Source organism: Triplophysa rosa, linkage group LG9 (genome assembly GCF_024868665.1).
Source record: "Triplophysa rosa linkage group LG9, Trosa_1v2, whole genome shotgun sequence".
NCBI lineage: Eukaryota > Metazoa > Chordata > Actinopteri > Cypriniformes > Nemacheilidae > Triplophysa > Triplophysa rosa.
This window is the reverse complement of record NC_079898.1, coordinates 12,598,590-12,619,168: the sequence shown is the minus strand read 5'-3', so window position 1 is coordinate 12,619,168 and position 20,579 is coordinate 12,598,590. Positions and strand designations below refer to the sequence as shown.

Below are 20,579 nucleotides of genomic sequence, written 5' to 3'. Positions count from 1 at the left end.
TCACATTTTACCTGCGTATTAGCTGCCATTTGTCTGACATTAGAATAATAGTAGGCTGTGCCAGGCTTTAGTGATCATCGCCAGAGAACACACAGGTATCATTATACCCCGCCTCCGTCAGCCTCACCACTTTGTGCTGGATAGAGACAATGCCAAAGAACATCCTTTGCTTTGGTTGTGTTTATAACAATGTAACAACAGCGTAATAAATTATAATAGATTTTAGGAAAAGTTTGATTCACAGAATTTATGTGATTAGTGGATGTACAGTATATAATTAAAGTAATATAACTTCTGTAGTGAGAGCACAGTTCATTACAAAGAATCAGTTAATCCTCTGGCATGTACAGTATAAGCAAACCGATAAGATCTTACAAAAATTCATTTGAATGAAAATGAAGTAGATTCACTGTAAAGGCCAAAACACTGCAACATATTATTTGAAAACTTAAATTTAACACATTATATAAAAATAAAGACATAAGAAAATATTCAGTGTTCTTTGATCACTGAATAGTCCTTCTGCATTCTGATTTTCCCAAACAACCCAAGAAGGCGTTCAGAGTAAAATCAAATTCTCTTGCATTACATAATGAATTCTAAATGTACCAGCAGCTAAATTTACTTCCAAATGAGTGTTAAAGATGCGTGTTATGCACACACAACAATTCATTCACACTGACACACAATAGGAAAAAAAACAATAGTTCCGCATGTTCAGGACCTGGCTAATTGAAATGTTTGTATTGCTCTACAATCTCTCTCTCTCTCTCTCTCTCTCTTTTTCTCCTTGCACAGGCATAATTATTTGCAATTTGCCTAAGACATCCATTTGCTGGGACGCCAAGCATGAAAAAAAGGCAATTTCTGAAAAATGGAAATGCCTGGCGGAGCCAGCCGAGGGGAAATAATGCAGTCCCATCCTCGGGCTGACGCCTGCCATCTGATAAGCGTTACGAGCGCAGGAATATTAATGCCACATCACTGGGACAGCAAGGTGCACGCTCTTATTGAAGGTGTAGACATATTGTGGCTGAAGATGCTGGTAATATGCGAGGTATGATATTTATTCTGTAATAGCAGTAAGAATGGCTGCTTTAGAGAGAACCTCCTGACTTACAGAAAACAGACTGTCACATATAGCATCTCCAACATCAGAAATTGTGTCATTAAAGTTGTCCACAAAGAAAAAGCAGTTTGGCCTGAAAGATCGGTTTTGAAGGTAACAAAGATTGCATAGGGTGTCATATTTAGGGTGACTGTATACCAGCTGACAGTGGATCTCTGAAGAGCTGACAGTTCAACAAAAGAGTCAACCTACCAGTCAGCGCACATCACCACGTCAAAGCGACCCTCCAGAGAAGACACATCATCCTCATTGTCCCATCTCACGACCCTGAAAGTGGACAACACAGTAAGAGAGTCCGCAAGAGCTTATGAAGAACCAATGACAGAACTCAAAAACCCACTGCACAATTTACCCATAATCCCACACTTACAATGAAGTGTCCAGTGTGGGTTTCACACACCTGGCACTTTTTTATTTGATGCGTTGTCTGCTGACAATTGTCTTCTCTCTTTTCTTTAAGTGCTAGGGCCGGTTCACAGGCAAGCAAATCAGATTATTAATTAGCCATTATTAACAGTCAGTAAACAAAAATTATGTCTTGTGGAAATACAATCTCCTCTCTCAGCGGGGGTCCGCGCTGCTTATTCACTGTCTTGAGAAAGTGAATCTAGAGCCCCCCCACCCCTCCCTCAACCAATCACGGGCGACCTTCACCCCACTCAAACCGCGCGCTCTGACAGGAAGCCTAATCTCTAAAGAAAACAATCAAAGTAATGCAGGCTAATTATACGTTTACTCTTTCACTTCATCAGCCCAGTGTAAATACACAGGGAGGGGGAAATGTGCCGAGCAAGCGAGAGGAGAGAAGTGTGTGGGGGGGTGGTTAGATCACCGAGTGCCAAAATTACTTTTTAGGTGATAATGCATTTGCGTGATGGTGTGCACAGTGGATGAGCTGTGTTTTGGCAAATGTGAGAGAGGGGTGTTAGTGTGTGTGTTTGAGTTTTCTAGATGAGGGCATTCAATCACGGAGAGTGGCTCATCATCTGCATGGATACGTCTCGGCACGCAGGGGTTCTAGTGCTCGCCCGGCGGCCTCGGATACACCGCTACAAGGCCAACTGGGTTCAGAGAGTGACGTGAAGCCTTGCGACCTCATTTTTGCCTACTTAACGACACTATTATGTCCTGCACATAAGTGCCATGAATGCCACTTTACCCAAACACACTTTCCTATACTTCATGGAGCGCTCAATAATACAAAACTTTATGTACACTCTGATCGTATTTGTTTCGAGAGATAGACTTTGTATGGCTGTAATGCAATACCAGTTATTCTATTATCAGATGTTTGGGAGTGTGTGTGTGAGGGTTCTTACCTGGTGGACACATTGGAAGACAGGAGGAGCCCATCTAGCCTGTTTCGCTCTATAACACTGCGCACGTCTGGCACATGGGTTAAGACCAAAAACTGCTTAAAAACTAATAGAAATACAAAAAACAAAATACTACCCTCATAAAGACAGATACACTCATTAGCATTTAAAAGTTGAGTCTAAAGACAAAGCTACATGTTTCTTTATATCTGTTTATTTTCCACATTCTTGAATAATTTATTTAAGAAGTCACACAATGTGTGAAGCAGCATAAACGGTATTACAACACAATCTCACAGGAATTCGTAGGTATTTTACCAGGTGAAAATTAGGTGGCTAATTCGTTTTACAATCAAATTCGTAGCACGATTTGCTTTCTCGCCGGTGATGTTTAGTTTAGAGGTGTGGTTAGTTGAGCTTTTTAAATAATCTTACATTTGAATAGATTTTATATTGTATGAATTCATATGAATTAGCCACCTCGTAAAATAGTTACGAATTCCTGAAAGGTTGGGTTGGGTATATCGTGACCAAAATCAATTCAAGTTAAACAATTAAAAACTAACCCGTGTTTCTTTAAAAAAAAATGCTTCCAAGAAGTTTTTCAACAATGCTAATTGTATGCTGAGAACTTGCTGGGTGATTTTACTATTTTTAACCAATTCATTTACCAAAAAACAACAACTAAACATTTTTAGGTTTGCAAAAAAACATTTACAGATTTCTATTGACATTAAAGGATCTATTGACAGAAATCCAATATAATACATATACAGTACAGTACATAACTATGGGGCGGTTTCCTGGACAGGGACTAAAACTAGTCCTAGACTAAAATAAATTTCAGAGCTGTCTAAACTGAAAACAGCTTGCACAGACAAATTTAAAAATACATCAGTGCCATTGATTTGTCTCATAATGCACACAAGTAATCATTTTTTGTAATGCATTTTTGTAAAAACGACTTAAATGTCCTAATTTAACTAAGGCCTATTCCTGGTTTAAGTTAGTCCCTGTCCAGCAAACCACCCATATGTGTTCAGAGGTGTATAAAGACCTTATAATGAAGCGTTATGGTTTTAGAATGAGCTATTTCGATCTACATACACCGCGGGAATTCACCATGTTGTTTCTACAGTATCCCTAAATGGACAAACTGCTCTACAGAGTGCGTTTCGTAAATTCGTTATCTCCTTCAGCAAAGAAGCCAGAGTGTTAAAGTTTAATCAATTTCATGAAGTCTGTCATGTAATGAAGTCATTCTACATAGTCTGGCCTCTTTCTGGCCTCTCTCTCCCCACCTCATCCTCAGATTACCACAGAGCTTGAAACCAAATCATGCAAAGAATTGCCATAGGTAATCAATAGGGAGGCTTTTAACCTGCACCCATCTCCTCAGATGTGCCTCTGCCCATTGTGGTTATACTGCGGGATTGATGTCAGCACATCTATGAATGGACCCCTTGACAGTTTTAAACTAATTCAATTACGATTTCCTGCTTTTTTTCACGCTTTCTCTCTCGCTCCACGGAAAACAAGCATAGCAAATCCAATCTATAGCGCTGGGATGGAGGGTAAATCCCTCGATGAAAGAGGGCAGGAGGGGAGGAAGCAGAGTGTGAGTGTTACACTGGTGCGATCAGCTGCTAAGGAGAGAAAGTGGGAAGCTTACAGTGTAATCCAATCAGAAAAATACCACTGGGGGAGAGGTCAGAGCTGCCTGCTGTACCTCTCTCATTTTAAAAGTGCCTTAAGCTAAAAATATACAATATGAGCAGAAATTCCCACATGCAGCATCACTATCTGAGTAATACCTGGACATTTTTTGCTGTGCTCTAAACCCTAGTCAGCTGGCAATTTATTGTATGAAGGAGGCATGTAGTTGTGCTACTGACGTGAAGATGTTTAAAAGGACATTTCAATTATACTTTGCTACCTAAAATAGATTTTAAGCAAGATTGTAAGGCAGCATCCTTGAAAGGCATGTATCCTTAGAAACAGAGCAATTCTATAATGCATTGTGACAAGAAATGGATTTTAACTAAGGATTTGTGTGTTAAAAATGATAAAAATCAATTGAGAATCATGCAGGGGCCATTTTTGTGCAATTCAAAGAGTTGGCGTGTATTTAAAGCTTTCCAAATGTAATCACACGGTTGCTTTATAAGGCAGCATACAGTATACACAGAAGTACAGTAGTATGTTGCTACTTAAGAGTCGGTTTCATCGGATGCAGACGCCTGGCCCGAAGTTAACTTCTGGTCCGTGTTTGTTGAGCGGACTGGCTAGTGGCTAATAATGTAACAATTTATATTTTATTTTATTTATATTTTATTGTATAATAATTGTATTAAATAAACAATTTGTTGAATTTGATTGTATATTAATTCGGGCTGTCAACGTTAACACGTACAACGCATGCGATTAATTTTTTCAGATTAACGCGTTAAAAATATTTAACGACAGGTAAGACAGGTAGGAGGGGCACACTTATTATAATGGGTTTGATTAGTAGAAAAAATATTATATTTAATAAAGACATCAGATGCAAAGCCAACAATATTAGAATGTTGGGTTTCATTCATAAAATGACGCTGTTAAAGAAATGTGTTGTTTCTAGATTAATTTGGAGATAAAATGTGAAATTATTAGAATGTAAAAGTATATTTAAAAACATAAATGCTGTGTGTGATTAGTTAGTTAAAAATTTTAATCGATTGACAGCACTAAAATAAACATGTTAAACAAAATAAATAGTGTATGTTTAATTTCACTATACGTGTGCGATTAATCGCAGTTAATCACACGAAAAGGGTGCGATTAATCGCAATTAATTTTTTTATCTATTGACAGCCCCATAATATTAATTTTATTAAAGAAACGTTTTGTTAAATGGGTCTTGTAAATACTGGCTACGAGATCTCTTCACACCCCTACAATTTATTGTTTGTAGAAATTAAACTGCAATAATCTTAGTAGAAATCTACAACTTTTGTTGTTTTTTTTTTCTCAAAAATGTTCTGGGGACCCTTTAGAACATTCTGGAGGCCGCCTGGGGTTCCCCGGACCCCAGTTTGAAAACTAGAGTCTAGCGCAATCCTATCACTAACATGCTAATTTCAGTCTCTTCATAGACTGAACACAAACAAAGAAAGAAAATACTACATGGTTCTATATGCTACAAGATTTTCACGAGAATTTGTTGTTCCTGGCCCGATCATCAGATCTCTCCGTGTTCTATTATGGCAGAAACATCTCTCAAACAAAGCACTGCCAATTAATTCCCAATCAGCCTACTGCCAGTCTATTCACAACCCATTACAGGAAACATTTCAGAGACAGGCGCTGAATGTTGTGAATATGTCTTGTTCGGTTTCCCTTCTCTCCATTTTCTTTTAAACAAATCTGCTCTCAGTACGGAATTGTGTTAATTTTTATGCCACATCTATTGTTCTGAGTCTCGGTATTCAATAAATCTCACTGTAGTGGCAGTGGCGGCTGTTGCACTAATGTACGCCGGCACCGTAATTTCCCGTGTTTTCCCGCCTTTGTGAGACAAACGACTTTCTAGTTAGAGCAACTCTGGTGGAGAAACAAGAGATGGAGAGAGGAATACAAAAAAAGGGAGAAAGGAAGCGGGAAAGGAAGGTTTGAGCTAAGCCCTGTCACCTGTTTAAGCTTCATCTGTGCTCCTGGCAAAAGGGAAAGTCAATAGAGGAATGGAAGACGGGGGTAGAGGGTGAGACAAAGAGCAGGTAAGTCAACACACACAGCGGTAGCCTTCAATGGTATGAATATGTATTAACCATGCTAAATGCAGGTTTCGGGTGTCAGCTGGATGATTTGACTCTCATTCAGATGTGTCGGGGGTGGGGTGTAAGGGTATTCTTTGAGAAAGCTGGATGTGTGAGGTGGAACGTGGAATGTGGTAAATAGGGGTTAAATAGACGTCAAGGTTTTCCATTCTACACTACGTCTGTGGAGATGAGTTTCACTACCGCATGTTTCTTTCCAAATGCCCGGGTGTGGAACACACACACCTGCATTGGTCCATACTACAAGGATACTTTGAATCGCCTTCTCGTTTCCATCAGATAGCAGAACTTCCTTCACATCAGCACAAACTGCAATCTGTGGAAAAAGAAAAGAATGAAAATAAATGAACAGAAACAAAAGCCAGACATCCTCACAACACCGTACACAATCACGTCATATCGGAACGGCGCCGATTTTTTTTAAAACCCCACTCCAGAAACGACCACCCTGTCTCACTTTCTCTCTCGTTTCTGCTCCCTTCCATCCATCTCCGTCTCTTGGCCGTTTTTTCATTTTACGTCTGCATTATTTTAATCATTCAATCAAATCAGTCAATACTTTTATCATTCCCGGTGGCTGGGAGCCCTCTATCTTGCTATCACTCTGTTGGGTAATTGCATTGTGACAGGGGATGATGGCGAGCGCAGAGCCTTTCATTTGCAGTGTGGCGTTTATCAGGCGGGGCCATCGCGCTACGCTGTCACTCCTTACTCAGCTCGTCAGGCCTGCCTGATGCCCTTCATATAACTTTGCACTGCGAACGCCACTGCCTTTGTGCTGCTCCGCTGTCAGCTCTTTCTTTGCTCTTTTATATACAGTCTTTTCATTCAAGTAGTCGTCTTTATCACAGCCGGTGTAACAGTTGTTTGGAGAGGTGCAGTGGGCAGACGCGGGGACGGGAGTATCGCGTGTGCGTTCGTAAAGGCGGTCGGGAGTTTTCAGGTTGCGCTCGTGAATGATAAGATTTTACATTTTGGCCCGAGATTTGGGATTTTTTTAAATAAATCTTACCTACAATGAAACTGTAATTTTATAAAAAATATTTACATTTGTCGTCATGTAGGATTATTTCGATGGGCAATTCCAGCATTATGAATGTGACATTTGCAGTTTCGAAATATAAATTCTCAGATTTTATAACGTATGTTTATATTTTACTAAATCCCTGATGATAGAGTCCAGACATCAGAAAAATATCAGTCTATGCACAAGTTGTCTGTTATAAAAGAGGGACAAATTTATGTGTTATGGATGTGAAAAAAGTAACATGACGCACGTTTTTGAGAGACAACATACTGCAAACCAGAAGCAATAATACCTAACAAATAGAGAAGGGATGCTCTTCATAGACAACAAAATAGTTTTAATTAAATGTCCGTGTGCCCACTTATGAGGAATATGGACCGTTATGGATGTGACAATTCACTTATATGACTAAGAAAAACTATGACATCTGACAGTGTGGTGAAAACCTTTGGTAAAAATTTGATTTTTTCCTCTAGAGGTTGACATTTGCATGGAATTGCCCAGCTGCTTTTTCTTTGCATGCTAAACAATAGCAAGACATTGGGTTGTTCCGGTATCAAGTCGACACATTTTGATTGCGTGTAACCACAAATAGTTATAAAATTATAAACTTTTATAAACGTATAAAAAAATATTTTAATAATATAAAAAAGACGTTTATAAGAAGCACAAGCTGCAAGAAATGTTGTCTTTAGTAGAAGGCTTAATTGATTTGATCCGCATGTGACACTGAGTAACTCTATTCTATTTGCTCACATTCGGCAAATGTTATTTTAGCACCCTGGTAAAATGTATTAAAAGGTAAAAACAGCGATAATAAAACAAGAAAGAGACATAGTACAATACAGCAGTAATGTTTCTCCAGAGTCATGCAGAGTTTTTGCCCTATGGGCAAGTGTCAAGTCACTGGGCCCCAGCACCAGCTAGCCATATGGGCATTAAGACCTGCAGGAGACCAACCAGTCACCCCCCAAAAAATCTAAGCAGCACTGCCAAAACCCTGCAGGGCACCTGACGGAGAAGAGAAAGGGAGGGAAGAGCAGAGAGGAGAGAAGTGGAACGCATAAGAGATGCAAGAAACACATGTTTCCCGCATGAATGATGTCTGTAACAAAGCTGCCATGAAGAAGTCCGTAGTGAGGACGAGAGTAAGGAATGCTAGAGGAAAAAAGAGCGAGAGATTGAGTGGGGGACGAAGAGGGCGATCCACTGGAGGTCCGTAATGTCACAACACGGGGGTATTGAGTGAGGAGATACGGGAAAGCTGGTCTTGTGAAGGCGAAATCGATAACATGTTAAGCCTGTCCATCTGGAGAGGCTACTACAAACTACTATACACTACACACAGTCAGAGCCTAAGCCACTGGTGTGTGTGTGTGTGTGTGTGTGTGTGTGTGTGTGTGTGTGTGTGTTTCTGTGTTTGACCGAGAGTAAAGAGTGAGAAAGTGCTTGCATTTGCATGCCCGTGTGTTTTTGATGAAGTACAGTAAGCCCTCTGGGCTACATGTGTTTATGGTCACTGAGGTAGAAATGTCAACGTGTGCTGTTGCGTACAATATGCCCATGTTAGATTACCCATGCTGATGGAAATTGCCCATTTGCCTGTGACTGTCAGTCTGTGTGAGCATTTTTGTTCACTTTTGACTTACCATGAGCCCAGCAAGACATGTCATCCCTCCACCCAACTCGCACACCGAGGAGCCCCTGTGAGACAGAGCGAGAGCGATGGGTTTAGCATTTAAGTGAAATATCAGTATTACATCATCGTGTAAGCTTGCTAGCTGAAAAAAAACCTAGTGGAGAACAAATGAGATTAAGAAAAAACAATAGAGAGATAAAGGAAGATGCAGAGAGAGAGAGGGACGGCTGTTGTGTCTTAACAATAACGCTAATTAACTTGCCTGTGTAGGGGGATACCATTGATTGGAATGCAATTCCACTGGGCTCATTGATCTCAACCTTCCTTCTCCCTCTTTCTCTCTGCATGTGGGAGAATGTTGGTGTATGTACATTCACAAAAGAAGAATTGTCCTTTTTCCTGCTGGAAATGTGGATTTGTGGGCAGCAGGAGCATTTAATTAAACTTATGGGGATCAAAAATAATGTGACAGTGGCACCGTGACGGTATCAAATGTTAATATACTGTGTATGTTTTTGATATAAAAAGTGTTGAATGATTACCATTTGCATGGTACATCAAATGACATTGATGTCAATTAAAAAAATGGTTATGATCCTTTCCTTATAGACCACATTGGAATATGTACACAACGCTGGTCCAGAAGAACTTCCTGTTTCAGTTTTTTAACACTACACAAATGTTTGAACAGAATACAACCAATAGAACATTTATAACTGAATCATATCAAAATGTTGAACAAATATCTTTAAAGATTTTGTTATATTTATAAGATTTAAAAAATAAAATAATGAAACTGGAAGTGCTTTAGGAAAAGTGTTTCCATCTTGCGAAGTGGTATATATAGTTTTTCTAGTATTTCTGCCTTTACAAATACACACATTGGTAGTTGACAAATATAACGTTGTGTCCTATGATGTAACGTAAAAATAAGAAAACAAGCTGCTAATAATATATTATTCTATATTATCCTAAAGTGTATATTTAGCCTATAATATAAAATAGCATAGGACAGATTTATTTTCATTGTTATTTTTTTCCCTAAATTTTTGCTTTCACACCATAGGACACATTTACAACCACCCACACACACACATTTGTTTTTTCTATAATGCTACCGATGTTATTTTTTATTGAGTATGTTTACTAAGCATTTTCTTTAAATACATGAAACATTATTCAAGAATTTCCTCCAAAATAATAACAACCCCAAAGTATAGTAAACCAACACACACATACTTTACACAGAGACCTGCACAAATAATTCATATGAAAGGTAATTCACATAATTTACACAGGAAGAAATGGAATGAGATAAAAATGTAACACTATAATCTGCATAAAATGTATCTGTGTATATCCTACACAAAATATACAGTCATCACATATCAAAAGCAACTCAAACCCTCACCAGAACCACCTGCTCTCTCTTTCTCTTAAACACACACACACACACACGCACGCACGCACAGACAGACACACACACACACACACTGCTAGAGAGACTTCCTCATTTCACCAGTCATTTCTATGTCTCCATGTGTTTGTCGGCTCTCAGCCCGTGATCCGACACCTTCCATTGACAGAGATATGGAACGGAGGATGAAGTGAGAGCGATTGTTGAATGAGGGAGTGCAATTAAAAATTAATGCGCACAAAACTGCTAGTATGAGCTGCAGCGGGGACAAAGCCCCAGTGACAGGTAGCTATTTGGCTGTACATTGGGCTAGTGGAAAGAAAGGCGAAAAACCAGAGGGATGAAGAGAAGAGATGGGCCCTCTCTGTAAATTGACTTTTTTTGTTCTGTGTTATCCTGCTCTTTTTCTCTCTTTTTTGTGAGTGGTTGATAACAGGTCTAGAAGATAGCAAGTGGGTGCACAGCACTTGATGACATAAAGGAACAAGCGTGCGCAGCCGCGCCACACACGCACACAAACACGGTGCTTGTGCACATGCAAATGAAATTTTGGCCTTTGATTAAGAGGTTCAAATATATGTGTACAAGTAATACACAGACTACATCACATCTCAACATCAGGACACAAAAATAAGGCCCCGGGGCCAGTGTGAGAGAGTTTCAAGTAAGTTAATATAACCACCGCTTGCCCTGACTCTAATACAAAAATGCTAAAAATCCATTATAATTAATAGAAAAAATATTTGTATACTATACCAATAATACAGTCACGGAAAAAGTTAAGAGATCATTTCAAAGACCTTTTTTTAACATTCATAGGTATGTGTTTAGGTAAAAATATTATTTTTGTTTTATTCTGTGAACTACTCACAAAATTTTCCTGAATTTCAAACAAAAATATTGCTTCTATTTGCACTTATTTGAAGAAAATGAAAACTGGAGAAACAGGTTAATATAACAGAAAAGATACTGTAAAGAAAACAAGTTTGTATTCATTTTCAAGCAATACAACAGTAATATTTGTACATATTTGACAATATTGATTATATAATATTTGACACTTTGTGTCACTCCTGAGGTTTGATTTTGTTGAAATTCAACAGATAGTGGACTGGAATGGCCACAACACATCTAGAAATGCTGATTAAATAAACATTTGGAATGGTCTCTTAAATTTTTCCACAGCTCGTTATAAAAACAGATTTTATATATATTAAAAAAAAAGTTATTGTTAAACATTCACACACAATTCTGCACAACCATTGGCCCAAGGGCGCAAAACCCTGCTCTGTCTCTATATGCCCAGTTGACCTTCAGCTTGCTACTGTGTGATCGATAAGCTTCTCTTCCCTCCTCTGCCTCTTGAATGTAAAAACAGGAAATCAAAGGATTGTGTACTGCCTTGAGTGCAAATCAAAAAGTGCCCCTTGCTTCTCTGTCATATGGCCAAAGTGACAGAGAGGGAGCTAAAGCAAAGGCAGAAATATGGAGCTAAAAGAGAAAGCAAGAGAAAGTGAGAAGGTTGGCTCACGTAAACATGTGACGTTTCTTTAGGCAATAGTAGGCCATCACCTCTTCAGAGGGCCAAACACCTGAAAGAGAAGAGAGAGGTTAGAGGTGAACATCCGATAACCATTTTAATGGCAGTCAATGGTACCGCAGAAATCTCAATACCTAACATTCTTCCAAATATCTTTCTTTGTGTTCAACAGAACAACGAAATTTACACAGGTTTGGAACAACTTGAAGTTGAGTAATTCATGACATTAATTTTCATTTTTGGGTGGAGAATCCCTTTAATCTCAGATTTCCTTGCATGAATCAAGTGGACACTTTGATGGATACTCTGGACCTTGAAGAACATAATAGTTGAATGAAACTGTGTCCTAAAAACCAAAGAAGCACAATTTGCTTTATTACACTCTGCATTCTTGCACAAGGATGCTACCGTCATGTGATGCAACAAAGACAATGTCTCGCTCTCATTCACACTGGTGGTTTCCCTCTGTTCACAGAAAGAAGCCGGCTCGCTCGCTTCCAACACACACACACAAGATTCTGGCTACTTAGACTTGTAAGCCGTGCACAGAGTGAGTGGGGGTCCAGCGAACGATTATCACAAGAAGCAGGCTGGTGGTCTTATCACCCACTGTCAGCCTCTGCTCCTTCTGCTAGCTCCAGCAAGAGCCATAAAGCTGCTATTGTCTCTCAGACACATATACACACACACACACACACACACACACACACACACACACACACGCACACACACACACACACACACGCACACACACACACACACACACTGCTGAGGAAAATAGTAATTTCAATAAACTTAGGCCCCTGAGCTGTCCTTTGATGGGAGCTCCTTCGTGTTGGGATTTGCGTGTGTAACTTTACTTGTTTGTCGACGCATCTTCATGTTTAAAAATTTATGAAGTGTTATTCTACTGTTTCAGAACAGAACAAAGAAACGTGTTTTGGTGCACAGACACTAATGTTTTCAGTCGGTGTGCATAAAGAACTATAGAAATACGGAGGGTTAGAGAGAGAGGGAGTGAAAATGTGTGTGCGTGTGTGTGTGTAAGACACAGTCGATATAATAAGCAGCTTATGACCTGCCTTTCAGGAAGGCCTGTTAAAGCCTGTCTCTCTCAACCTCTCTGCACCATCAGCTTGAGATTAACTCACCCAAGCAAGATTTAATAATGTCTATTGATAAAACGTCAACATATGCCTGTGCCATTAAAAACAGACAGCACCTGCTTGGTATTCCACTTGCTGATGAACCACATGACATTTCGAGAGGCCAGCCGACGATTTATCACATAAGGATTTTAGTTTGACAGAAAAACAAACTTATGACACTTGGCGGTCATCATAACAACAACTTTATGGCTTTATGACGATTTCATTCGATTCTCTAAAGTTCTAGTCTCCTCTGCGACAGAACGCTGAGAATTGAAAAACTCAATATCTATGAGGTTGGATCACCACCTTGCATTTTTCAGAAATAAAACACTCAAGAGGCTTGTGGTTTTATGAGATTGGTGATTCGTGTTATTTAGATTTGAGTTTGGCTCCCTCAAGTATTTCCTTAAAAAAATCAGCACTGTTGTATTACAGAAAAAAATGTATCAAAGAACATTTCTGGAGAAAGTGCCGGTGTACTTAAATACGCTGCTTGCATACAAATGGCCTAATGACATTCTCATAAGTCAGACGTTTTTTAAATGACATTTGAAATGGACTGATTCAGCAATTGCACAAAATGGTGAGATAACATAGGGGCTGCCTAATAAGGGCAGGAGTTTTTCTGCTTTTAGAGGTCTTTTCAATAATAATATGGTGAGATATAATCATGGCAGAAGTAGACCATAAAGAAATTCATGCTGTCTTTAAAATGATTCCTCATTTTTATTGAATATTAGTTGAATGTGTTTGCAGCAAAATTGCAAATAATATGCAGTAAATTTAATTAATTTGCACCTTTGTCTCTACACTGGATGCCTGTTATAGAACTGATTTTCAACTTATCATGTCGACAAAGCACTGTATAACCTGGCTGCCCGATACTTAACTGACCTATTGCTCCCTCTCAACTTTAGTCAACCTAGGTTGTGTATATTTATAGAGCACATTTAAATTCTTCAATTCTTTCATCAATTTAAATTCATTCATTCATTATTTCAAAATTCATTCATTCTTTCATCAATTTGTTCATTCATTCATTAGTTCATTCATTCAAATTATGTAGCATTGATCGGCAAATGTTTGCCTGGGAGTTTGACAGAACGCTACATTTTTGCACGGCCTATTCACATGACACATTAACATAGAACTAAAAAACTTGTAATGTAGTGAACTTATAATGAATTACATAAAAACGCTATTTTTGCCAATAATGAGTCAATTTTTAGTAGCTGACAGCGTCAGTGTTTTGGGTAATGTAAACAATTTTTTACACTAAGAGAGACACCACAAATTTAAATCTAAACCAACAGTTTTTTATATTCTACCCCAAAACACACATGTGCATGTTAGGTGTGTTTTGCTAATGCCAGGGGTCAAGATGCACTTGAGGAAATGAAGAAGCCATGAGGTGATAGCAGATTAAAGCTCTTCCTGGGGTAATCCAATCACTTCTCACCATCAATTACAAAATGAGACAGAGCTGATCTGCTACTCTCTCTTTCTCTGCTTCCCCTAAAGCGCAATGCAAAACTGTTAAACAAGAACTTTGGTACGCAGCACCTCAGTACAAGCAGTCCTTGTGGATGAACTATTGACCTTTTGAACTTTGCAAAAGTGCAGCGCCTGGCTAATCCCAGCGGAAAGGCCAGATGATAATTATATGAGCTGGGATGAGATGTGCAGATGCTGCCCGGCACTCATTGCACACAATTTATAACACCACTATGTGCTTACGTAGGGTTAGATGCTGTGAGGTTAAAGATCAATACCATTTAGTAAAATATACATTCCTCAACAACATCAAGTTCAGCAAATTCAGTACACACTATGACAGGAAAATCGGACTCAGGCAGCCTCTAAGAAACAAAATGGAGAAAGTTGCAACACAGGGTGTTCACAATTCCATTCGGAACACCAGCCGGCCTTCAGCTTTCTCCAGATGATCTCCACATTACCGCCGGCCTCAGATAATTCCTAAGCCTCCTCCATTTCAGATCCAATAATGGATAAGAGCGCATTTCAGCATGATCAAGTGCAATCTGTTCCCTCACACTGCTATTTTAACTCCCACTCAGGAATACGGAGCACGCACGTACATCCACAGATATGATCAAAATAATATGATTAAAAGCGATTAATTATTTTTGCATGTCAAAGCACATTTTCACATATCAGCTAAAATGAACTGTATTTCAAAATAATGTCTATTATACAAGGAGGTGAACTGAAATGAGATGAACTTTCTGTTTCACAAAAGGTTCTTCATGGCTAAGAAAGGTTCTTCAGATTATAAAAAGTAAGAAAGAGATGTTTCTTTAAAGAACCTTTGACTGAATGGTTCTTTGTGGAACCAACGACCTTTATTTTTTAAGAGTGTACCCCCCATGCAGGAAATACTATAACAAATATATTGAAATACATTGAATAATCTGAATATTAAACCTTTTCCTGGTTTATAAAATCTAAATTACTTTAATTGATTGTAAATGACTGTACAATATAAAATTGTTTCAGATTTTTTTATACTTGTTAATGTAACGTAAATGTAATAGACAATTTCTTGAAATCACCTAAATAAAAAGTGCCTCCCCACTCTACCCTACAGTCTTTGCATCAGATGTAAACACCAATCAGAGCCGTGTCAGAGACAGCCTCTGATTTTTCTCTGGAATTGCATGAACACTCAGTTCACATTCAAGGCGTTTAATCATTTACAACCCAAACGCGTTCATACGGACACACACACCCCTCAGCAATGCTCAGTGCACACACAGACTGACAAAAAATACAGCCTTTAACCACACAGAAATGACAGAATAGAGAGGAAAAAGCCCCTTCGTCTTGCCCAGCTGCGCACACGAGTGTGTTTTCAAAGCCGCAACACTGTGCCTCGGGTAGATAAGGCTGGCCTCCTCTCTTGGTAAACAACTTTTTTGGATTAGGGGTGGCGGCGTATAATGAGGGGAGGAGAGCCATCGCCGCATTGTCACAGGCGCACGCGGGGGCCAAGGCGACTCTTTGCTCTGCTATTTATCCGGTGGCCTGATAGCTTACTTATCTGTGAGAGAAAATGCCAAAGCTGGTGGAATCTCATCTTCGCTGCGGCACGGGGCCGACGGCACGCTAATAGATATATCAACGCGCGGGTGCGGGTCTAAGTCGTTCAGATGAGCGGGTGCAGGCCGCAACTGATTGATTAGCATAGGCTGGAATGGCGCGGGCCGTTGACAACCCCAGATTACAGCCGCCACGCAAACCTAAATTGCTTACCTCTCTCCACCGCACCGTGGAACAGGGGCCTGGCAAATTACAGCCCTGTCACCTGAACAACGTCTATTTGGGGAATGTTAATGCATATAAACAATTAAAGCGAGAGGGAGAGAAAGAAATGATAGGGATGACACGAGAGAGCGAGAGAGAGAGGGAAAAGGGGAAGAGTTAGATGAGACGGGTGATGAGATATTACAAGTGCATTCGCTGATAAAAACTCCTTTGTTTTCTTTGTGAAATATGAATTGTTTTAGGTTTTTTTACCTTAAGTTCCTACTTTAAACCTGTTAGGACGACAGAAAGAAAGTGCCAGTGCTGCCCATTTGTCTCTTTATATAGCATCACAGCACTCGAGTTGGCTGCTATCTTATCCCCTACAGGGCCATGCAGTAATGTAGGCTATGAAACAGCACTGTGAGAAAATGTGTGTGCTCAGTGGGTGATAATGTGTGAACAGTTATCCAGTGCTGCAGGTGGTTGTGAGATTTAATGTGTACAGGTGAGAATGTGTTAACCGCTATAACAAAGGACAGGCCAGATCTTGACACACGCACTCACACAAACACACAAATGCATCTCAAGGGCGACACTGTCTATCATAAAGGCCAAACTCATATTTGAACTGTAACCATGACAACATGCCATCGAGGTGTCATCTGCTTGACATGTACTGAAACTAGTTTTTGTCCAACTGTTGAATATGAAACTGTATTATTGATATTTGACTCATATAAACAACATGAACCTTACTCTGAGTCTGACCCCTAAAGGAACAGTTTACCTCAAAATTGAAATTTCAGTCATTTTAAACTTCCATGAATATCTGAAGAGTTAATTTGCAAAAACAGATAACTCAAATAAAATCAAAAATCATGTTTTTATTGTAGAGATACACCTACATATCGGCCAACAATCGGCATCGATCAATAATAGCAATTTCAGGAATGATCAGGAAAATGCAATGAATTTTCTCCAAGTATATAGAAAATGTTAAGAAACATTACCAGTTGAAATCAACTATTAATAGTTGAATTAATAACATTCAGAAAGTGAAGAAATATTAATTTAATCTTCAGAATCGATATTGGCATCGGTAGTGTCGGTGGGGAAATTTAGTATTGCTGCATCTCTACTTTATTGTGTTTTTTGAGTTATTACTTATAACTGCAGTTGGACTGATATTACTTGGAATGCACGTTGCACAATTAAAAAAGATTTTAAAAAATGAAAACGAAGTTATCTGTTTTTGCAAATGAACTCTTCATTCTTTCATCTGTGAAACAGTTCTTTACCAACAACATCTGTTTACAGTAACCACAACTAGCCATCAAGTTTTACGTTTTACGTTAATTTCAGTTTGTATATACAGCTGCGCAAAAAATTAAGAGACCGTCCCTAATTTTCATTTCAAATCAACGTTTCTAGATGTATTGAGGCCATTCCTGTCCAGTGTTTGTGGAATTTCAACAAAATCAAACCTCAGGAGAACCATAGCTTTTGTCTTTATTTTTAGTCATATCATGGTAACTACAAACATACTACTGACTCATCACAATAACAGTTTAACCATGGAATTTGTAGTACAACTCACAAACTTTCATAAAACTGTAGTAAAATCTGCCAAAATACATGGCAGATACACTCTCACTATAACATAACCATATTTATTTTCTTTAAAGTGTGCACATACCCTGTATAAACTACATCCGTGACTTTGAGAGGGTCTGTTTTTGGAGTTACCTGACTCGTCAACATGAAAGTAAAGATTCTTCTAAATTTCTCCTTTCGTGTTCCCTGGAAAATATGAATAAAGTGTGTTTCAATGATGGGTTTGGAACAACATGCAGTTGACTAAATAAATAATGGCAGAATTTGCATTTTAAGGTGAACTGCTCCTTTAGGTTCTTGTTTGTACTACTACTTTGTACTATAGCCACGGTCCTAGAAAAGAACACCACAACCTGTTCACACACTTTCTCTCTAGCTTTCTAAGTACATCAAGTCTCAATCTGTCGGTAACACTTTAGTATAGGGACCAATTCTCATTAATAACTTATTTCTTATAGCCTATTACTAGCATATTGGCTGTTTATTAGTACTTATAAATTAGATATTGTGCATGACCTTATTCTACATCCCAAATCCTACCCAATACCTACAACTACCTTACTAACAACTAATAAGGAACAAATTAGGAGTTTATTGAGGCAAATGTCGTAGTTAATGGTTTGTTAATAGCGAAAATTGGACTTTAAAATAAAGTGTGACCAATCTGTCCAGTAATGTCAGGGTGGAAATTACAGTGAAGAAATTTTCAGCCATTATACAAAAAGACAAAGCAGACAAGTGTAGTATTATCACAACCTTATATAAATTAACTAAATAAAAAATTAAGCAACAATGTTGAGATAAAAGACAAATGTGTGTGAATAAGTCAAATAATTGGACTTTGACGCTCTGTGCTGGGTTGACGCTCAAGTTCACAGAGCATTCCATAGGGCACATATGCTGCCTCTACCCTCTCTGTAACATGCAGTAAGAACCCTGGCATTCCCTTCACAGCGCTCGCTGGCTTCCACTCTCTCTCTCTCTCTCTCTCTCTCTCTCTCTCTCTCTCTCTCTCTCTCTCTCTCTCATTCCCGGAGAACGGACAAGCAGGGCGCCTCCAGGCTGTGCTCCACGCTGCCGCTTTTCACTCTAAACGGAGATGAGCGTGGCGATATCCCCGGGCCAGCTCAGGGGGCCTCTATGTAACCTAAAATGATTTTTAGCACGCCAACTTGAGCACTTCCCAGAAGCAATGTCAACCCACTGCCACAGTCTCTCTTTTCCTGCCTCTTTCTCTCTCTTTCCGTGTGTGTGCAGATGCCTGCGGGGAGAGAAAAGCAGTGGAGACAGGGGGAAGTTAAAAAGCTTAGCAGCGAGGGTCAGCTCGCGACACGAGGGCTTATCGCTTTTCTGTCGTGCCCCGCCGGCAATAGAAGGGACCTTTTTTCTTCTCATTCAGGTGAAAAGCTTACTACTTCCCCTGCTCTCTCTCTCTCTCTCGTTTTCTCCGGTGCACACCCTGGCTCCCTTTCACATCTTGATGCCTTTTAAATGTCACTTATTTTACATGAGGTACTTTGTGGAGATGGGGAATCAGGAGCAATCAGGGCTATTATCCCTGTGGGGCGATGTCGGGTCCAGATGCATTACTACACCCTTCCTCCGGCTGGCCACTGCTGCAACGTGCCACTTCTCTGGGAATTAAGTGGCATTATGGGAGAAGTGGCTGTGATAGGAACAGCATGGCAGTGCAGGTAGAACGCTGCTCTCGCTCGTCCTTTAAGTGAGACCTCACCGGGGTCTAATCAGACAGAAAGCCCTGGACAAAGCAAAGCAAAGCCTCGGACACAGCAAAACCCCGGTCCCCCAGGGGAGAGCAAAGCCATTTAGAGCCACCTTTGCGGCCACGCACATGCACTAAATACACTCTCGTTCGTTTTTCTCGGCTTCTTCGGTACACACCCAGCATGTGTAGGCTCACATTACTTCTTCTAAATACCCACCCTCTCTTTTAGCAAATCCATAGATTACATACAGTGTCAAAATTGATACCAGTTGTAATGCACCTATTTATTTACAGCAGTCCTGGCTTACACTGTAGGGGATTTACAGTAAAAGACCCGTAGACCAGTTATGATGAATGAAGACAAGAAGTCAGGAATGCCATTAATCGAAGAAAACTTAGTGAAGAAGATTTGTTTGTAGTTTTGCCAGCAGAAGTCAGCTTCAGCACTCTCAATGAGTTCCACAGGCCGACCTGCCTTATATTCAAAATGCAGTAGTATTTAAGCTAACAGAGTCAATCAACTACATCATTCCTTAGGTAAATCAAGCTCACATGAATGGTTATCAATAGATATTCACTTAAACAATAACACAAAGCTCTCAAACACTTCTGGAGTCATGAGACAGGATATAGTCCTACAGATTATCAAAGTTGACTGGCATGTACTATAATAGAACTCAATTAAAACATGACGTTACTTCCGTTTCGTGATTTTCCACTCTTTCTCACTTTGCTGAAACAATTCAATCACACATTCACAAACTCCTCAAGGGTAGAATGTGTGCTAACAGAAGATGTTTTCGAACATGATAATAAGAAGTCACCTTTCACAGTAACACTGACCTAGCAGGAAGAGAGAGCCTAAGCATTCATTAGAGACTTAAACCATGAATTGTTCTCTACTTTCTGTATCAGAAAAGGTTGGTCTTAACCATGCT

General features: G+C 39.4%; 1 protein-coding gene across 2 annotated transcripts in view; it reads right to left on the bottom strand.

The window, feature by feature from the left end:
• camkmt (calmodulin-lysine N-methyltransferase) overlaps positions 1-20,579 on the bottom strand; it is a 100,500-nt gene that overhangs the window by 20,649 nt on the left and 59,272 nt on the right. For both annotated transcript variants that reach the window (XM_057342094.1, XM_057342096.1), the window contains exons 4-8: positions 11,875-11,935; positions 8,937-8,991; positions 6,513-6,576; positions 2,449-2,515; positions 1,322-1,396 (exon numbers count right to left, since the gene is read on the bottom strand). In XM_057342094.1, the coding sequence (XP_057198077.1) occupies positions 1,322-1,396; positions 2,449-2,515; positions 6,513-6,576; positions 8,937-8,991; positions 11,875-11,935 (322 nt within the window). The remainder of the gene's footprint in view (positions 1-1,321; positions 1,397-2,448; positions 2,516-6,512; positions 6,577-8,936; positions 8,992-11,874; positions 11,936-20,579) is intronic.